The sequence below is a fragment of the Chelonia mydas genome, chromosome 5 (assembly GCF_015237465.2).
Source record: "Chelonia mydas isolate rCheMyd1 chromosome 5, rCheMyd1.pri.v2, whole genome shotgun sequence".
In the NCBI taxonomy this organism is placed as follows: domain Eukaryota; kingdom Metazoa; phylum Chordata; order Testudines; family Cheloniidae; genus Chelonia; species Chelonia mydas.
This window is the reverse complement of record NC_051245.2, coordinates 52,158,013-52,180,110: the sequence shown is the minus strand read 5'-3', so window position 1 is coordinate 52,180,110 and position 22,098 is coordinate 52,158,013. Positions and strand designations below refer to the sequence as shown.

The 22,098-nt window shown below is 40.5% G+C and overlaps 1 protein-coding gene across 4 annotated transcripts in view; it reads right to left on the bottom strand.

Moving 5' to 3' along the window:
• Window positions 1–3,068: 3,068 nt before the first annotated feature.
• The window catches only part of VCAN (versican), a 134,298-nt gene continuing 115,268 nt past the window's right edge, over window positions 3,069–22,098 (bottom strand). For all 4 annotated transcript variants that reach the window (XM_027828734.3, XM_043547218.1, XM_043547217.1 and 1 more), the window contains 3 exons: window positions 7,352–7,496; window positions 4,713–4,895; window positions 3,069–4,214 (listed from right to left, as the gene is read on the bottom strand). In XM_027828734.3, the coding sequence (XP_027684535.2) occupies window positions 4,084–4,214; window positions 4,713–4,895; window positions 7,352–7,496 (459 nt within the window). In that variant the 3' untranslated portion in view covers window positions 3,069–4,083. The remainder of the gene's footprint in view (window positions 4,215–4,712; window positions 4,896–7,351; window positions 7,497–22,098) is intronic.

Sequence of the window (22,098 nt, the reverse complement as noted above, 5' to 3'; positions counted from 1 at the left end):
TCTAAGTGATGTGCCCATCACACAGGAAGTCTGGGGCAGACCCAGCTCTCACAAATCCTAGGCCAGGGCCATGAGTAGTGGACTGTCCTTCCTCTCTTTAGACCCTCACAGTTTAACACTAGGGATTACCGGAAAAGAACGGAAAACACCACACAAATACTGAATGCAATTTTGCCATGAAAATTTTTTAACCTATTTTTACCCAGCTCTTTTTGAATCTGCAAGGCTGTGCTGGAACAACAGACTCTTATTACATTTCTCTTTCTGGTCAGGCTTGAGATAAAAGTACTGTGCCAACAGCCTTTCTTGCAGTGCACAGACTCTTTTTCTTCCACTCCTGGTCTGTAGTCCAAGTTTTCAGTGAAGGTTCTTCTTTTATCCAAGATGGATCATCCATCCCTAACACGTGCACTGCAAGTACAAAACTGGAGGAGATTCTATTTGTGTTGACATTCCAATTCCAACTTCATCATCTCTGACCACAGACAAAGGCAGGTGTGCAGTTCAGTTTGCCTCTATTGGATCTGATTTCAGGGAAGTGCCCACGGTCATCAAGCTTGAGCGGTGTTTCATAATTGAAAGGAGGGGCGTGTGTCCCTGCGGACAGCCTGGATAGGAATATAGGAACCGTCAATCCATGCAGCATACTCCTTTGCTGAAGCGTTGCAACTTATCCTGCAATATGCAGCAAAGTTTACTCCTGCTGTAAGTAGTAGCATTCCAACTCGCCCTCTGGAGCATATAAACACAATCAGATGAAGCACATGTCTGCAGCCAGATTTACAAGAGCCAGATGTACTGCCAATACTGGAGGGGAGGTGCACAGAATAATAGTTGCTCTGCACAGATATTCACAGATCCATGATATTGGACCTTCTTTCCTTGTAGCATTTTGGGCTCTGTGCACAGGCTTCAGCCCAGACCGCTGTCTGTCCCAACCATCTGCTGAGCCTGCGTACAAGATGGGAATATGCAATAGATTTTTGACCTCTTCCATACTGTCAAATTTTACAGGTAACATGTCCCTTCCATATCCAACCTGATGTAATCAGCTTCTGTACTATGTGGAATAGCACAGAGTGGGCAAATAGAGAGGAAAAGTTTAGTAATTAACCCTGTGGTCAAAAGTAAATTTAGTGGCAATATTTCTTCTATTAATTTGGTCTTTATCTGAAAAAAAATTATTTGCAATACTCTCATCTGACAGAGATAGGTTTAAAAAAAAATAAAAAGATTGTGCTGGACTAATTTGGTAGCCAAGAGGAAGGAGCCATGAAATGCTGATTTTGACATCTATATTCAAATCTCAGACTCCTTCTCCTTTTCCTAATTTTGACCTCAATAACCTTGAGTGTGTTTGAGTTTAGTGCTCCTGGAAGTGAAGGCTAATACTACTGGCTTGAGTAGAGTTTTGGCTTCTCTTGAGCAGAGAGATTAACAAGCATACGTACCTAACTGCTGTCCACATCACAAAACCGCCAGGCTGTGCCTGATGGCCGAGAATGTGACCATCTAACTAACTTTACTTTTGGGATTTAAATCAGGAATTAAATTAGGTTTCCAGAGGTGAAGAAAGTTCAATTCACTTTCTAAATAAAGAAACATGGGTTTGTTTTTAATAAGGAAAGTTGTCAGTCCTATTTTATTATGAGCGACAGAGACAGAAATGGAAAGAATCAACATAAGCGTTATACCTAACTTATTTAAACTACAATCACCATGGTATCTGAATGCCTTACAACATTATTTAAATCCAAAAGCGAACAAGTAAAACAGATTTATACAACAGATTTGTACATATTGTAAGAAAGTTGACAGAGTGCTAAAACCTATTCTATGATCTATATGTGTTTGCACAACGAAATGATGTATAGTATACTCTATATTGTGAACAGAGCCTTGATTTACACAAGTAATAATCTTGCTCTATATTTTAAAACACAGTCCAAAAATCCTGTACAGCTACTCATCTAAAATCTAATCCAAACCCTATTAAAGTTCAATCAAAAGACTCCCTTTGACTTCAGTGGGCATTGGATTGGGCCCATAGTACCTGTGAATAACAGTGAGTACAAACAGCCTAGCACATGATCATATGTAAAATATCACATTGCATAGATTTAAAGTGGAAGACATGCAATAACAAGACAAGTCACAGTATAGCAAAACCTTGTTTCTTTGGTGAAACAGAAGCAGATATTAAAGTTACAAAGATTTTAACTTTCATTCACAAAAAACCCAGACATTCACATTATACACTATACAAGTTATAATATAAATAGAGAAAAGCATTATGTGTGCTGTAGAGGGGAAAAAATGTACAAGTCAATGCAGTGGGGTACTGCAGTAAAGAACACTCAAAGGTTAGATTCCACTTGGTTTAGTAGTCAATGGAATTTCTTAAAGACACCATTTGCAATTGTAGCTACTGTATTTGCTGAGAAGCCATAGAAGGTTTACTTTATGGACAGCTCAATAGGATACAAATTCCTACAATGTTAGCTGGATTTTCACTTTTTTTCTTTTGCTCGCTACTCTCTCCATAATTTTTGTCTACATCAATAATATAAGAGACCTAGACCTATGTCTTTATATTATTATTTTAGAAGATGTATCAGAGGGTATTTATCTTTTTTTTATTTTTATACGGCCCAAAAGTGTGCTAGGTGCTTTGATGAAACAACCAAATTGACATGATCCTTGCTGTAGAGAGCTTATTTTAAATACTACCTTACTATGCATGTCCAGGCCAATGATGAGCGGAATGGGTCAAAGTAAAATAAAGCAATCAAAATAAAGAAGTCCTACATGCACACTTCATTCACTATGATCTATAATCTTTTTCTGCATTTCTTTTTAGATCACCAACATGCTGATTCTTCTACAAGTCACCCATTTCATCACAAACAAGTGATCCTGTTTGCTAGGAATTTAGTTCATCAGGGAAATAGCAGTTGAGGTGGAATATGGTTCCAAATGCATCAAGGGAGCTCAGGGGCTACCACTGAACTACCAAGCGCTTTCAATTTTCTTTGCATGGGTAAAATAACATCCAATAAGTTAAATCAGTATGGCTTACTTCATTTATTTATGTACGCTTCACAGCTGCAGCATTCATACACAAACATTCATTACTTTATAAAAAAGATTAAAAATGGTTATATATACAAAATTATTTACTTTTTTGACTTTTTTGTTTGTTTGTTAAAAAAAAAAGAACACCCCAAAAAACCAACCCTAGGTCTACCTCCATTATAAAATGCAGAGACTTGTAACATAGACCTATGGTTAGTATTGTGAAAGTCATTTTAAGAAAGTAACCCTGGTTGAGAGAGTTAATGTATTAGCACTTTGACTCTTACAGGCCTCCTTTGCCATATACAAGTCCTCCATGCAGTCCTTTCTCACCAGTGATGAAGCTGGAATGCAGAGCAGGAAAAGTTCCACATTGCAGTCCCTAATTCAGGCTTGATCTCACTTTATGTGCTACTTCTAAGTTTTGCATCACATGGACAAAAACTGTTCCTCTGATGGGAAATGGCAGAGATAAAAAAAAAAAAGACATATAACTTGCGTGTTTATCTTCATCTGGCAGTTTTCAGTCAATACAATTATATTTAAACCATCTCCAACCTACGTGAACGACAGACAAATAAGGAAATCAATGATTACAGACCTCTGAGGCCATATAACCATAAATATGCCTGAACTTATTGTGACTTTTCATTTTATATACAGGATTTTAAAAACAACACACAATTAAACATAATAAAATCATCTTATTTACATTTTCATTGGTGCTAAAATTGAGCTGTTTAAATATTGCAGTAGGCTGGTATATGTTATAAAATAGTCCCCACTGGTGGCATATAGAAAACTAACATTTCTGATTGGCTGGAAATGGTTCCTCATATTTTTATTTTTGAATTTGCTGATAAACCCCAACATTTTTGCAAAATGTGTTGTGAATTCTGGAGTCCATAGTTCCAAACAATTTGATAATACTTCTATAAGTGATAGAAAAGGCACAGTAAGTTAGGACTTTGGCTGAAATGGTGAAAATCCCCATTCACCATTTAGCATTCAGCGCCTTGAATCCTGCCACGTCCTGATCCAGCGGTGATAATGTTTTGATGAATTTAAGAAAGTTCCCTTTCCTGGTGAAGGATGTTTATAGTAATATTTCTTAGAATAAGTCCTTTGGAATGTGGATGCTGCAAAGAAGGGGGAAAAGAAGGAAAATATTAAAAGAATACCTTGATCTGAACAATAAACTGGCTGATAGACAATATAATGAGTCACACTTTATATTAAGTTTATTAATGGTTTATATTTGATGTATTTTTAAAGCACCTGCTCCTGACATTAAGTGAGTATGGGAGAATTTCAGCTTTCACTGTCATTTGTTTTTTTTTAAATACATTTATAGCCCTGATGATTGTGGAGAAAAGCTTGAAGACATGATCCAGGGACATCCTAAAGACTGAGAAACCAGAAGACAAATAAAAGACCCCCCCAGACCCTTTTTTTTAAATTATGATTTTTTGAGGCCTGATTCATGGTTTTGAACACCTGAGATTAATAATGCTGCTGGAACAATCTATATCAATTGATTAATCCTGTATTAAAACATCTATTAATCATTTATTAACTCTTCATACATAATCTGAAAATGGATCCTTAATAAAAAGTTTGACCAAATTGGATCTTACGATTCATGCAGGTGATTTTAGGCATATCCCATCTTCCATTCCCTTGACACCGGATAGTTGGAATATGGCGCTGGATGAAACCATCTTTGCAGTGGTATCTAATCAGGGAGTTGATTTCATAGCGAGGCTTCATCTTCCCAAAAGTCTTTGCATTTTCTACAACAGGAGGCTGACCACAGGCAACTAAAGACCAAAAAGAACCAAGTTCATAGGTGTCATTCCAAAGTGAGTCTAACCCAGCAGTCCTTACTCAGAAGGGCACCAACTTACTTCGTAGGAGTCTTGCCTGAATCAGAACTGCAGGATCGGCCCTGTTGTGACATGGTTGAGCAGATTTTAATGTCACAAGAATGTAAATGGAAACTTGCAGACAAAACTGATGGAGTTTCCTTTTTGTTTTTAATTTACTATGTGGTTTGATGGCCAACAGAAAATGGGAATAAAGTAGCAATTTCTGCAGAACTCCAAAAGCCATTAACTCTACATCAATAGGTTTTTCAAAAAGGGCTAATTCATAAACTTAGTCTGGAATTCTCCTTTTGAACAAGACTATATGTGAAACACTGGAGACCTATGGATCCATCAGTGATATATTGATAAAGCACTTAGAGGAGAGGAAAGTGACCAGGAACAGTCAGCATGGATTCACCAAGGGCTAGTCATGCCTGACTAATCTAATTGCCTTCTATGACGAGATAACTGGCTCTGTGGATGAGGGGAAAGTGGTGGACGTGTTGTTCCTTGACTTTAGCAAAGCTTTTGACACCGTCTCCCACATTATTCTTGCCAGCAAGTTAAAGAAGTATGGGCTGGATGAATGGACTATAAGGCGGGTAGAAAGTTGGCTAGATTGTCGGGCTCAACAGGTAGTGATCAATGGCTCCATGTCTAGTTGGCAGCCGGTATCAAGTGGAGTGCCCCAAGGGTCGGTCCTCGGGCCGGTTTTGTTCAATATCTTCATAAATGATCTGGAGGATGGTGTGGATTGCACCCTCAGCAAGTTTGCAGATGACACTAAACTGGGAGGAGAGGTAGATACGCTGGAGGGTAGGGATAGGATACAGAGGGACCTTGACAAATTAGAGGATTGGGCCAAAAGAAATCTGATGAGGTTCAACAAGGACAAGTGCAGAGTCCTGCACTTATGAAGGAAGAATCCAATGCACCACTACAGACTAGGGACCGAATGGCTCGGCAGCAGTTCTGCAGAAAAGGACCTAGGGGTTACAGTGGACGAGAAGCTGGATATGAGTCAACAGTGTGCCCTTGTTACCAAGAAGACTAACAGCATTTTGGGCTGTATAAGTAGGAGCATTGCCAGCAGATCGAGGGACGTGATCGTTCCCCTCTATTCGACATTGGTGAGGCCTCATCTGGAGTACTGTGTCCAGTTTTGGGCCCCACACTACAAGAAGGATGTGGAAAAATTGGAAAGAGTCCAGCGGAGGGCAACAAAAATGATTAGGGGACTAGAACACATGACTTATGAGGAGAGGCTGAGGGAACTGGGATTGTTTAGTCTGCGGAAGAGAAGAATGAGGGGGGATTTGATAGCTGCTTTCAACTATCTGAAAGGGGGTTCCAAAGAGGATGGATCTAGACTGTTCTCAGTGGTAGCTGATGACAGAACAAGGAGTAATGGTCTCAAGTTGCAGTGGGGGAGGTTTAGGTTGGATATTAGGAAAAACTTTTTCACTAGGAGGGTGGTGAAACACTGGAATGGGTTACCTAGGGAGGTGGTGGAATCTCCTTCCTTAGAAGTTTTTAAGGTCAGGCTTGACAAAGCCCTGGCTGGGATGATTTAGTTGGGGATTGGTCCTGCTTTGAGCAGGGGGTTGGACTAGATGACCTCCTGAGGTCCCTTCCAACCCTGATATTCTATGATTCTATGATTCTATGATATCAATAAAATGCAGTAAATCTAAGGATGTTACAAAAGGCAGCAGTGGTGAAGATTTGGGTTTGGGTTTTGACTGCACCAGTCTGTAAAGGCTGAGAATTTCAGATAATCAGCAGAGTGCACAGCTTCTAGTAACAGCAAAGTTTCATAGTCCCACCCATTCTAATGGAGCAAAGCCACTACATAGCTGAGCAGTATGAACCCAAACATGGTTCAGGTTTAGACAGCATGATAAAATAATCCTGCTTTGGAAAACACTTGGATAAAGGTCTGTGAGAAAATGCGTTCAACGGGAGCTGAAACTCCAGCTCAGTAATATCAGGCATTGACTGTACGCTCAGTGCAGCCCGTAATTCTGTTAACTAAAGAGAGTTCTCAGGGCAAACAAGCTCTCTCATTGGTTTTCTTTTCCATCAGCCTAGCAGTAGGAGTACTCCAGTACTCTCTGAAGTTAGAAGGGTGACTCCACCTTCTGACCCTGCCCAACCAGTTGTTTTTGGTTAATTTAGGCTACTGAGTTGTTGGAAAGCTGTACAATCTGCCCAAAATATAATCTTTCTGGGCTAGAGAAAAAAGAAGCCGGTTTAAAGCTGGTAAGCATAAACCCATATGAGGATCCATTATGCCAGTCTCCAGCCAGAATTTGTCCCCATTACTTTATAAAGTAGGGTCACTCAGATATATGAATTCAGGGAATCATGCCTATTTTAGTCACTATCACATGGTGATGGTTTCTCACCTGTTCCTTTCTTGCAGGTATATGTGAGGTGGTAGTTGCATGGCACATCATTCCACTGGCCATTCTCATGCCAAATTATAACAACACAGTCTTCTCCAACAGAAAAGAAACTGTCTGGCTGGTTAGGTCGCCAGTTTTCATATTGCTGCAGAAAAGAGGAGCAAAGTTATTATTTCCAGAGTCAGGGCATATTACATTCTGTATTAGAGAAGATCACATAATATTTCCTCAGAAAGGGAAAATTCAATAGTTCAACACAGGCAATTCAGCACAACTTAAACAAAAATGGATGTACAATTAATAGAAGTGGAAGGGAATTGATTATCTTAATGGAAAAAAAAAATAAAGCTTCCTCCTCTTGCCTCGGACTTGCTTCTACCAGTCCATTTTTATTAATACCACATTCATACAGAAATTGAACAGGAGCAATTCCTGCCATCTAAACAATGCAGTTAAAAAAGCGGTTCAGACACAGAGACACACAAAGGAAACCAACGACATGCAGTTTGGAGCAAACCAAGCACAAGGATGCGTTGCTCTTGTTTGTTTGTTTAATTGTAAGCCTGGGGTTGAGCCTAGCGAACAAATAGAGACAAACTATGGACCTGACCCTGAAAAGAGTTCCATCCCTGGCAGGTTTTGATGGGGCTCCATTCACAAAATTGGTCCACACATACCTCATTGCAGGACATGGACTTAAGATCATTCAGTGATGTCATTTGTGGTGGTGTGGGGGAGGGGAGAGAGAGAATTCAATCCGCTCTGTTGAACAACAAGCCAGGAGTGCATGAAAAGTTGCAATATAGGAACAGTCAATACTGGATCAGATTCAAGGTCCATCTAGTTCAGTACCCTGTCTCTGACATCGGCCAGTACCTGATCCTTCAGAGAAAGGTGTAAGAACCCCACAGTAGACAGATGTGGGATAAGTCTCATCCTGGTTTCCAAACAGATACAGCAACTAAAGACATATTTTCCCCTCCATTATTGGAGATCCCACCCTTTTTGGACTTCTCTGACCCTATTTTAATTTCTTCTTAAAAATACATATATCATAAAAAACAAAACAGAATTTTTTTTTTGAAAACTACATATAATAATTTTCTTCTGTATTCCTTCTGTGTCACTGCTGGAAAAATTGTACGAAGGATAAAAATAAGTATCTGAAAACAGGAATTCATATAAATGCCAGAACCCAGCCAGCCAATCAGCTCCTTCTATGGCCAAAGTGGCAAGATCCCCCCAGTGTTCACATTTGAATTTGGCACTTACATCATCCTGACTGGACCTTGTCCATATAAATGTCCGTAAAAGCATAGCTTTTAAAAAAAAATAAATAACTTTATGAAGTTACCACAATCTATACCCATGGGAACACATTTAGAAATAAAGTTAACGAGCCACACACAATGCTGAATCAAGCTATTAAAAAGCTGAGTTTAATGCTTAACCTCTTCCTACAATGTCATTACAAGTCTTTAATTATCTAAGGACTTCTCAACTGTAATGTTCTAAACTGAGCTGCACTGAATTTATTACAGGTGCCCAACTCTTAAAACATCCTCCTTGATGTGTGGGACTAAGTTAATTTAGGGTTGCCAGGTGTCTGGTTTTCAACCAGAATGCCTAGTCGAAAAGGGACGCTGGTGGCTCTGGTCAGCACCACTGACCAGGCCATAAAAAGTCCGGCTGGCGGTGCAGGCCTAAGGCAGGCTCCCTGCCTGCCCTGGCTCCATGTGGCACCCGTAATCGGTGGCATGTCCCTCCAGCCCCTAGGCGCAGGTGCGGCCAGGGAGGCTCTGTGCACTGCCCCCACCCTGAGCACCAGTTCTGCAGCTCCTATTGGCCAGGAACCACGGCCAGTTGGAGCTGCGGCGGCGGCACCTGCACGCAGAGTCAGCGCCTGCAGGCAAGGGCAGTGCACAGAGCTGCCTGGCGACACCTCTGCCTATGGGCTGGAGGGACATGCTGGTCACCTCCAGGAGCTGCGTGAGGTAAGCGTTGCCTGGCCGGAGCCCTCATCCCACATCTCCTCCTGCACCCCAACCCCCTGCCCCAGCCCTGAGCCCCCTCCAGCACTCAAACTCCCTCCCAGAGCCCACACCTGCACTCCGAACCCCTTGGCCCCAGCCAGGAGTCCCATCTTGCACCCGAAACCCCTCATCCCAATCCCCACACCAAAGCCCGGACCCCCAGCTAGAGCCCACACACACACCCTCCCTTCCGCACCACAACCCCCTGCCACAGCCTGGAGCCCCCTCCCGTTCTCTGAACCCTTCGGCCCCAGCCCAGACCCCCCTCCTGCACCTTCAGCCTCACCCCCACCCCAGAGCCCGCACCCGCACTAGAGCCCTCACCCGCTCCCACACCCCAACCCTCTACCCCATCCTGGTGAAAATGAGCAAGTAAGCAAGGGTAGGGAAGAGCGAGGATGGGGGGATGGAGTGAGATGGGGGCTCAGGGAAGGGGCGGAGCCTCAGGGAAGGCATGGGGCAGAGGGTGGGGCAAGGATGTTTAGTTTTCTGCAATCAGAAAGTTGGCAACCCTAAATTAATTTCACCTCTGCTCTTCAATGTTCAGCATCACTAACGCAAGACATATACAGGTCCTTCTTCATTAAGGGCCAGAATTCAGCATTTTGCGGTGGGAGTGCAAATCCTCCATGCACGGCAGCTAAGCACAATGCACAGCATGCAAACGTGCAAAAGCAGGGATCTGCAGTGTGCATGACTTTCTGTATCACTCTGTGCACAAATGCAAAATGGATCTGCATGCATCACACAGTGCAAAGTGGGTGGGTCAGGGAGGCCTTATCTGGGCATGGTGGTGCAAATGTTATTGAGGATGCATAAGCATGGGTCAGAAATTCTGCCCTAAGTAATGCCAGTAAAAGAGTAACTCCATGGAAGTTAGTGGAATTACTCTGGATTGACAAAGTAAAATCCAAAATGGATGTTCTTCTATGCCTGCTCTGTCCAAGTGTTGGGGCTCTTTTACAGCATGCTCAGATAAGACACTTAGGAAAACCAGATATTAATTACAGCCAGGATCCTGGTAGATGCCTGAGCCAAAGTGTATTCAATAGAAAGAATCTCATTGATTTCAATAGGTTCTAAAACTGGCCCAATCTTTCAGCACTCCTGGAAGGTTCTGTGGACTTGTGGAAGTCGAGGGTGCTCTGCAGCCAAGGTGTGTGAGTTGAGGAGGGCTCAGCTCCTTGTCAGATTGAGCTGTAATCATGTATAGCAGTTTGTGGGAGTTTTACATCATAATGGCTTCAAACTTTTTGTTTTGTTAGCAGGGCTGCAGCCTAATGGTGCAGGATCATATCTAGACTCTGTGGTTTGTGCAAGAATGTCTGATATCCCTCAACATGACACGCCATTGCCTCACATCTGATATCATCATTGCACAGGTTTCTTTTGGCTGGGCAGCTCTGATTTTGCTTGGTGTTAATGCCGGAATTGCTTAGCAGAGGAATTTCCAAACTGTTGAACTGCTTTCCTAAGTCTCCACCCTGCTCCTCTGCAGTTTTTCAGTACCTTATTTAGCCACGCTTCACTGATTGGGAGATAAGGATGTGGGGAGAAAGTATCTCACCGTTTGGATGGCATGTGTTGCTTTACAAATGCATTAATATCCTTTTTCTTGTTATGGGAGAGATTTTGGGGAACCATGATTCTCCTCTGACTTACAATGGTGTAAATCAAGAGCAACATTATTGAGATCTGTGGAGTTACATCAGCATAAAACTGGTGGGAGAGAAGAATCAAACCCCACATGTGTCAGTTACTAGGCTACAGCATTTGCATTCAAAGATATCCCATGTCTATAATCACTGTACTTGCGAAGTTTAAAGGCATCTCCTATATTTGTGAAAATGCATCCAAAATAGTTGATTAATAATTCATCTGTTGGGAAACACTGCTCAAGTATCCTAAACAAAGCATCTTTCTTTTTAGTGGTTATGTCATTTGAGATCCTTATATTTCAACTCAGTTGCTGTATTTTACAAAAATACATTTTACCGAAAAATAGCATATTTCAGTTCCCCATTCCTTGGCACTGTTTATTGTGCAGATATTTTTTTTTAACATCACGTGTAAAAGAGTTCAGCAACTGAACTCACAGATGGATCCAAAGAATACTGTCACTGTTCCAGTCACTCTGCAGCTAGCTTATATCTTCATGTAAATTGTTACTGTCTCCACAAATCATGAAGCCATTATTAAAGGGCTCTTACTCTTATCCTGATAGTTTTCAAACCAGCCTGAAGTCATCAATCAAATGTCAACTGACATCTTACCAATATCATTAGTCTTCATTTCTGAAAACCTGAATACATTCAAATTTCAAGTTAGCTCAAGGTGGAAGAGCTACTATGGGCTTTTTTTATCTACAACAAAAAGATTATGGAGTTATACCATCAAACAGACCGACCTAAAGAACAATATGGAAGCAAGACCAGGAGTTACAATCACTGTAACATATAATGTGAAATGATGCCTGAGATCAAAATGTTAAAGCACATCCAGGTAGCGTATATAGGGACCTATACTCATGGCCATTTGTGCAGCCCTGAGGGGAGACCAATGCCAGACAAAGGTTGGGCTCACTGCACTTGTTTCCTCCAGCCACACAGTGGATCTGCAAGGATGATGTTGATGGAGGAGAGCTATACATTGGAATTAACACTCCGATGAGATGCACAGAGTAGTTCATCTCTCTCAATGCTATTGTTTCAGTCTCCCTGCAGACTCGGGCAGACATTGCTCTGTTGGTAACACCCAGGTCACATTTGCAAGCTCATCTTCACAACTGTGATGGCTAGAGATTCAGGGCTTGTCTAGTCTACAAAGTCTTTGCTAGTCATGTATACAATATGTCAGCAAAACCTCCTAGTGAAGACACAGCATATGCTGGCTAAACTTTTCTGCCAGAATAGCTACACCTCTGAATGACATTAGCTATGCCAACAAAACCACTCTTCTGTCAACATAGCTGCATCTATACTGGTTTTTTTTTACCAGAATAGTTATGTCAGCTGGCAGTGCATGATTTTTTCATTCTCTTAGCTGACATAACTATGCTGGCAAAACTTTGTAGACTACACCAAGTCTTACTCGTTTTCAATGACAGTTGAAATGCTGGTGTCATCGCATGACTCCAGGAGCTGGTCCTAGGCACAGGAGTAGAGTGTCTCTATGCTTTAACCTGTCTCTTAGGAATCACACAACAATACTGCCCTGCGATCATGGTCAAGCTGAGAACAAGAGTAGGCCCTTAATATATCTTCACTGCTTATAACAATAATGCGTCCCTTCAAGTCTTCTGTGTAAAGTTTGCTGATGAAATTGAGGGCCAGAATTCTTGGAATTAGACATCATTAGACTAAACTTTGCTAGCTTTCTTTGCTACAAAGACTTCTTTTGTAGCAAGATGAAGGAGGGTCCAACAGTTAGGAGTCTAGTCAGGGACTTGGGAGATGCAGGTTCAATTCCCTGCTGTGTTGCAGGCTTCATGTGTGACCTTAGACTATGTCTGCACTGCAATTAAAAACCCACGCTGGCCTGTGCAGGTGACTCAGGCTCTCGGGGCTCAGGCTGCAGGGCTGTATGATTGCAATGTAGACTTCTGGGCTCGAGCTGCAGCCCAAGCTCGGGCCCTCCCACTTTGCAGGTTCCTACACCCCAAACATCTACACCGCAATTATGTCCCTTAGCCTGAGAACCACAAGCCTGAGTCAGCTGACATGGACCAGCTGCGGATGTCTAATTGCAGTGTAGACATACCCTTCCTCTCTTGGTTCCTTATCTGTAAAATGGGAAAACAGTGAGGCACTCAGATCTGATGGTAATGGAGACCATATAAGTATCTAAAATACATTTACTATTATGTCCCTCAGGTGCATGGATTTCTATAAACTTCATTTCCCCCCATATTTTGCTTTGAATTAAACTTAACCAGACTCTGACAACTGAGTGACAGACTGTCTTTTAAATTAAATTAAGTCTAAGGAAACAAATAGTTAACAGCAAACCTTTGTCATTCAGAAGTGTCACTAATCAAAATGAGCAAGCACGGTATTCCCATCATGAAGACATCTCTGCAAATATCCAATACATTCTGCTTTATAAAAGGTTAGGTACTTATAATAGTTTATGATAACCACCCATACTTTGGAAACTAATAAGTAATCCATTTAGCTCTTTAGCTGTTTGCACACTGTCAAGGTGAATCTGTGGGGAACAGCATCTAAGCACTGTAGTAGCCATCCAGTGATAACAGCCATTCCTTTATCACAGAAATACATACCAAGTGGCTGTGATCAATAGCTAGGATTTTACATTCCAAATAGTCAACAGACACTGTGTGTAATGAACCACAACAAAATAAACCTCTGAGCAAACAAAACTTAATTACTTGACCTTTTTCTTGTTTAAAGGCCAATAATCCCTTCTATAACTAAACCCAAGAAATTATTGACTAGAAGTATGTCTAATCTTTACACTTTCAGGGTTGCTGTTTTTTCTCCTGGGGGAAGGGAACATTTTCCGCAACCTTATATTACTCTCCGGTACAAATTTATCCTGGCGTGTTTTTGGCACTTGTTATTATGAATGTGATCTGTATTCCCGTGGCTGTTCTCTTTGAATGCTTCACAATGAGAAACTGATATGGCATATCACAGAACTGAGAAAAGGACATCAGGAGTGGGCTGAATGATTTCTCTGTGGTCTGTTTTATCTTAAATTAAAGTTAAGCAACATTTCCTGACTGGCATTTATCAGTAAACTGGTTTAAACTGAGCACTAGAAGCCTTAACAACACCATGACCACTTGCAATTGTCTCCTTTTCCCTAACGCTCCCTGAGAATGGGAATATGCTCTTCCATAATGACAGATAAGCCCTTAGAAGTTCTTATCAGGAACGTCTGCTGACACAGTCATCCACTGGTGGGCTTCTTTTGAAATTCATTTACCTAGGATAGCTCAATTCAGATGTTATATCTGCTTTTGAATGAGGTCCTGCTATTAACCAGTTTTACAGCTGATGCACAAGGAGGTCAATTGACTTGTCCCACGTTACAGTGAGTCAGTGGATCAGTTCAGACTTTACTGGCAGATTACTCTGTTAGACAACATTGCTTCTGTTAACTGAGAGACCTGGAAGAAGACTGGAAGGAATTTCACTTTCCATAAATAGCAAGAAAAAAAGGCCAAGGGTTTATCTGTAAAGATTCAAGAAAGATCATAACAACATTTCCATTTATAATCATAGCATCACTTAATATTTAAATTAATCTGATATTTGCTCTGGGAAAGACAAGATGTTACATTTGAACTGTTGCACTGAATTAGGTCCCAATCCTGCAAAGAGTTCCACATGTGCTTAACTTTAAGCATGTGAGTAGTTCCATTGACTTCTCTGGGACTATTCATGCATTTCAAGGCCCCCCGTTCAGTCAGGTATTTAAGCACATGCCTAATCTTAAATACATGAGTAATCCCATGGAAATCTTTGAGGCAGCTCACATGTTGAAGCACCTTACTGAATCCGGGCCAGAGGTAAGTGTGTGTTTTTCAGACTCAGAGCCTTAATCATTAAGGGTGAAATTGTGGCCTCTTTGAAGACAATGGGAATTGCCACTGGCTTCAACGAGGCCAGGATTTAACCCTAAGGATTTAGGCCCCGAAACTGCAACTGGATTTGTGCAGGCAGACCACTGTTTCCCCATGAAGCAGCTTGCAGGATAGGGGTCTTAGTTAGCGCATGTTCATGTCTTTCTGGAAATATCCCAGAAAGACCACGTGCATGCCCTATAAATATTTACATCTAAAGTAGAATATATATCTTTTTGAGAGAATATTACCAATGCCATATAATGAAGATCCAATCCCTGCTTAGAACCAGTGACTAGCTGATGTATAAAATCAGTGTGAAACTTGTATTTTATATTGCAAGGCTAGGTGTTTGTTTGGCTGCTTGGCTTATTTTCTTTATCTGAGAACTCGTGAAAAGGAGAAACTTTGTGTTGAGCATGACAGGAAGCTTCCACTAGATGGAGCTGTCTACCCATTACTGTGCCTAGATATTAATGATCAGCTGCTGTATTACACTAACTTGTTTGAATAATACTAAAAAAATTAAAAGTTTCTGAAAAGATATTAACTTCTCCTTTCAATGCTTGATTCAAAGCCCATTGATGCCAATAGAAAGACTCCCACTGACCTCACTGGACTCTGGATCAGACCCTCACAGATTAGTTTTCATCATGCTTCATATATTTAGCTTAGTGAGAACAATTTAGTTTGCTTTATTTGCATGCATAAGGGGGACTTTCAGAGGAAGTCCAGACTGCTCCATACAGAAATTAATGAGATACACTGGCACTTCTGGTAAGAGGGGAGTTTCCTTGATGTCTTTGTCTACTAGCTAAGGCTACATTAGAGAAATGTGAACCCCTGTAACTTCGTCAGTGTACAAAGCTTCTCTAATGTAGACAGTGACTATCTAGGTATGTGTATAATCCCCATCTTGAGCAATATGTTAGTTATCTACCTGACTGCTGCTCTCCACCCAAGAAGTAGTTGCATCTATCAGAAGTGCTGTATGTACAAAATCTGCAAAATGTTTTAGGATCTTTGGGATGAGGTCCACAATATAAATGATCATCATGATTTAATGTAACTTTGCTCTCTGTTTGGCTTTTTAAAAATAGGAATATAATTTAATTAATGTTTAGATCTGCCCTATGAGAATGTTGTAGAAGGACCAATCTAACTTGATTAAACTAATTTGCCAGCGCGAAGGTATCTTTGTTTTGAGGAGTATGACAGAGGCTTGTTAATAGAGTACATGAACTCTGGGAATTATACTAAAGTAATTATATAAATCAATATCTACACAATTGTATTTTTCACATGTGACTAATTAGAGAGACACACCAGAAAATACCCCATTTTGTCATTTATTCCAACCGTTATTGCAGGTTGTAGGCTGCTATGAGTTTCAGCCCAAAGCCAAATGTAATGTGCCTCAGAAGTAATTGCCTAGACCTTTGGGGGAAAAAAAGAGACCCCCCCCCCAAAAAAAAAAGTTTAAGAGGCCTCTTACTAGCCTGAGACATTCTGAGCTAACAACATACCTGCCATTAAACAATATACTTTAAATAAGAATAAGAATAATACATAGTTCTCCTGGCTTAAGCAGGTCAAATGAGCATTTTAGAGAGGGGCTATAATGTCTGTTATATCTGAAAATCAAAATATTTGGTAGATTTAAAATCTCTGTCTTCAAGAAACCTATGGATCTCTGGCACAATAGCCTTTTTGTTTGCAGTTGACCACAGTATTTTTTAGTCTGTTTGTTTTATTTAACTCACAGGCAGCCTACCTCCCTACAAAGTTCTATGCATTTTTTGGGTCCTTTTGTGTTCAATACAGCTATTCTTTCTGGAAGGGGAGGTGTTATAGATTTAAGGTAAAACAGTCTGATTCACTGACCAATAAAGGAAAGAATAATAGAGGACTTTGTTTTTAACAGAATGAAACTTTTGTTTTTATGGAGCTACCTAACACTGGCAAAGAAGTCCAGTATTACAAACATGAAGCATAACACTCTTGCTGAAGGGAAGAAAAACTAACGTAAGGTCTCTGGGTAGTTGTTAAAGTGGCAACATGCCCATTACTTTCCTGGCTGCCAGCATTCTATGAGCGACAGACAATCTGGCCACAGACACTAGCCAGCTCCTTAACACAGCACTAATCTTGTGTAATGGAAGTGAGCTCACTGCCATACAAAGCACTAATTATCAACAGCATTTTCCAGAGGATATGAATAGACAGGGGTCTGAAGCACCACCTCAAGTAGCTATATGTGCTTAATCCATGCCATGGAACATAGAAACATAATTCCAGTGGGCTCCTTCACCACTCTACTTGTTTGCAAGGGTGCTTAATGGTGAAATGCTAGCAATCCAACTCCAAACAGAAGAAACTGCCAAAAGTGACACCAGATTTTTCTATTTAGACAAGTGTGCTTTATGGCTATAAAGGTTGCTATTAAACTTCAGTTTCCCTATGAGATTTTCAAATGCCACACAATATCTATTTACTGGCCTTTGAAAAATAGCTTGGAGAATGTCCCAGCTGATTAGGGCTGGTAATATTCATATCTAAGTCTTTCTTGCACTTATCAGTCTTTGTTGCTGAATTTGTCCTAAACATAGCTGAACTGAGCACGGTTTAAGATATGCAATCATCTTGATATGGTCTACCTATTCCTTGCAAATAATTATTTGAGGACTCTAGTCCTTGTTCCCTCTTCATAGTCCCCCTGTGATTTTCCCGGATTTGTTTGGTTATTATTAGTAATATTTTTTACAGTATATTTGCAACTGTGGATTGTTCATAAACAGTTCTTAGCAAATACCTCAATGAGCATTCAATAGTCAAACTGTGTGATTAGTCAGTTAAATCACATGGTATGATTCCTATTCCCTGATGGGATGACCTAATCTGAACTGTTGCCGAACAAATATTTTATTTGCATGAATAAAAAATCCTACCCATACATTCTGGCGAAAGAGAAATAATCACAGAAGTGCTTGCAGAAAAGTGAATAGAAGTGGGGAGGAATATGTTTAAAAGCAAATCACTATTTTGATTTTGCAAAAATGTTTGTGAAAACAAACTCTTACATATGTCTTAGTTCCTAAATAAATTAGAAACTAGTAGAAAAGAGCCTTGTCAGAGGAACACAAAACACCCAACTACAAGACAACATGACATGTAATATGTCATGGCTTCCAAATCCATGGTTAACATATTCTCTCTGGCATAGTATATAATTCAAATGCAGCCTGCTGCATCCAGGGTGCAGGGCAATGTCTTGAGGGGAAACTGCTTGAGTTTCAGCCAGTACTGCATAATGAAGTTCTGGAAGTATTCTGGCCACTACTCATTCACTAACAGGACTTCAACACTTGATGGTGAGGACCTTGCCAACTAGAGGCTGCTACTGAATCTCCTATTTTGTAAAGATTATTAAGAAGATTGAAGCCAAGCAGTTATGGCAATATTTGTAGCCTGCAGATTTCCTGGATGGTGGCCCATCTGGTTTTAGACATGGCTATTGATCTGAAATTGTGTTGGTGGCATAAGTCAATAATCTCTACCCTGAGACCATTTACAGCAGTAGCCTACTTGTTAAACAGAATTGTTTGCTGGGATCAAAGAGCACTTGCGATCTGGGGGCTGCACTGGCTACCTATGGACTTCTGGGTAAAATTCAAGGTTGTTTTTGTTCTTTACAACGCTAAGTTTTTTTGGTCCAAGTTATCATATAGAGACATCTGCTTTTCATGCTGCTCTAATACAGTTGCAATCAGCAGAGGCGCTGAAGCTAGAGCTCCCTTGATATACAAGAGAGGGAACTGCTGGTAGAGTGTTCTCCATTGGGCACCTAAATTCCACATAATGCTTCTTGTTCGCACAGTCTGCCACTGCCTAGATTTGTGAACTTTCTGGACATGCTGCAAAGGTCATGATTTGCTCAGCAATTTGGAGGAAGGACTGGATGATGTTGGACAGGGTTGTTTGTTGCTTCAGTGTAACGTGTTACAGGCCAGAGCAAATTATGATTATACTGGTGATTTGGCAGTAGATTCACACCGTTCAGTGTAAGTATTGGTTATTATGTTTTAAATACTGGAAAAAGTGCCCAGAACTTCGGGCTGGTGCTTTCAGCACATATATTTTAGGAGTAAAAATAAATGTGTCAAATATAAATAAAATATGACCAAGTCTATAAATTCAGGACAGTAAAATGGCAGTTATGTGCAAAATAATTTGTATATGGAAAACTGGCACCCGTCTCAATGAGCACTTGCACTGCAATGCCCAAGTTGTATGATAATAAGGTGATAAGTAACAGTCAGCATGGATTTGTCAAGAACAAATCATGTCAAACCAACCTAATAGCTTTCTTTGGCAGGGTAACAAGCCTTGTGGATGGGGGGAAGCGGTAAATGTGGTATATCTTGACTTTAGTAAGGCTTATGATTCTGTCTCGCATGACCTTCTCATAAACAAACTAGGGAAATACAAACTAGATGGAGCTACTGTAAGGTGGGTGCATAACTGGCTGGAAAACTGTTTCCAGAGAGTAGTTATCAGTGGTTCACAGTCAAGCTGGAAGGGCATAATAAGTGAGGTCCTGCAGGGATCAGTTCTGGGTCCGGTTCTGTTCAATATCTTCATCAATGATTTTGATAATGGAATAGAGAGTACACTTATAAAGTTTGCACATGATACCAAGCTCAGAGGGGTTGCAAGTACTTTGGAGGATAGGATTGAAATTCAAAGTGATCTGGACAAAATAGAGAAATGGTCTGAAGTAAATAGGATGAAATTCAATAAGGACAAATGCAAAGTACTCTACTTAGGAAGAAACAATCAGTTGCACACATACAAAAGTGGAAATGACTGCCTAGGAAGGAGTACCACAGAAAAGGATCTGGAGGTCATAGGAGATAGCAAACTAAATATGAGTGAATAGTGTAACACTGTTGCAAAAAAAAGCAAACATAATTCTGGGACGTATTAGCAGGAGTGTTGTAAGCAAGACACAAGAAGTAATTCTTCCTGCTCTACTCTGCATTGATTAGGCCTCAACTGGAGTATTTTGTCCAGTTCTGGACACCACATTTCAGGAAAGATGTGGATAACTGGATAAAGTCCTGTGAAGAGCAACAAAAATGATTAAAGGTCTAGAAAGCATGACCTATGAGGGAAGATTGAAAAAATTGGGTTTGTTTAGTCTGGAGAAGAGAAGAATGAGAGGGGACATGAGAACGGTTTTCAAGTACATAAAAGGTTGTTACAAGGAGGAGGGAGAAAACTTGTTCTTCTTGACCTTTGAAGATAGGACAAGAAGCAATGGGCTTAAATTGCAACAAGGATGGTTTAAGTTGGACGTTAGGAAAAACTTCCTAACTGGCAGGGTGGTTAAGCACTGGCATAAATTGTCTAGGGAGGTTATGGAATCTCCATCATTGGAGACTTTTAAGAGCAGCTTAGACAAACACCTGTCAGGGATGGCCTAGATAATATTTAGTCCTGCCATGAGTGCAGGGGACTGGACTAGATGACCTCTCAAGGTCCCTTCCAGTCCTATGAGTCTATGACCTCACTGAAATATTTTACAACCACTCTCTTACACTCTCTTGTTTCAAGCTGAGCATGTCTCTGGGTTGTAGGGAAAGTGGCATGCCCCAAAAAAACACCTTGGTGCCAGTGGATATGTCATCTTATCTAGCCAACTCAACCTTTCATGAAACTTTCGAGTTATTCTGCTATTTGTCCACACAACAGGAAAGCACAAAGAACTACTACATGAAAGCAGCTTTAAGGCTAAGAACCAAATTCTGCCAAGAAAACAAGGGCAGACCCTGCATCCACACTGAGCCCCATTGACTTCAATGAGATTCCACATGGGTGTTCAAGGCGACCTGGACAATTCTTTTTGCAGTATCAGGGCATAAGACATGCCTATTTCGGTTATACTAGGATATCTCCCCCATCACAAACAAAAGCTATTTTTTAAAGGAAACAGTGGACAGATGGATAAACATTATTTGGGCACAAAAAAATATTTCCTTTTATTACTTGTATTCACAGTGAATCCATTTGTTCTTGGTTGGTTCGTCAATGACCTATATATTTTCTCTCAGAAATTCTGCCTAACGATCAGTCCATATATTTACAACCAGTATCTTCATGGATTCCAAGACTTGCCTCACTTACTGGAATTGTCATTGCTAACCACATACAAATGCCAGCTGATTCATGAAAACTATGCACTGGGAAAGAAGAGCACTTTTATTGTTGCTGCTTTTGATAAATTGCCAATAGCTGACCATTTTCATGAGAAAACCAAAGGCCAAGATTTTCAAAAGGGGCTGCCTACATATAGGCTCTTGAAAAATGGTACCTAAACAAATGGCCTGATTTTCAAAAGTGCTGAGTGCTTGCCAGTGGGAGCTGGTAGGTGTTCTGTACTTTTGAAAAGTAGATCTCTTACATAGAAGCTTAACTTTTGGCTCTCATTTTTGAAACTCTTGGTTGGAAACTTCCCAAACACATTTAAAAAAAATTTTTTTTAAGTGATGTGAAATGATTTTAGCTAATCTGCACAACAGTTCTCAATGAATTGAAATGGAACTTTTCATTTATATACTGTCAGATTTTTTTCCTCGACTGTATCTTGTCACTTAAACTTTTCTGCATTACTAACCTGATGAAAAAGCTCATTTTATCCATCCATCATATTTCATCATGATAACATCTCAGCGCTGATCTCACATGAGCTTAAAGGGAGAGTATAGAGAAATTTTCTCTTTTTTGGGGGGCAGTGGAAGTGAGAGAAGGCAAAGCCACCATTTTGTTTTTGGGCCGATGTAGTTCTCACTGAAGTCAGTTAGAAATGGATGTGCACATCCAAGGGATGGATTTAGTCCTGGTACAAACTAATCAAAATAAGCATATATTTATGTCCAACCCTGATCATATTTAACGTGGTTGGCACTTACAGTTAAAAAATCTGGAAAAACACAACCTATGATGAATATAAATCGAAAATGTCAAAAGAAAGTCCTGATTTCCTTCCATTTAATTCACTGTTTTAAATATCTTTTAGGTGCAAATAAAAAGTACATTTGAGCCTTTTCCGAGAAACTGTGCTA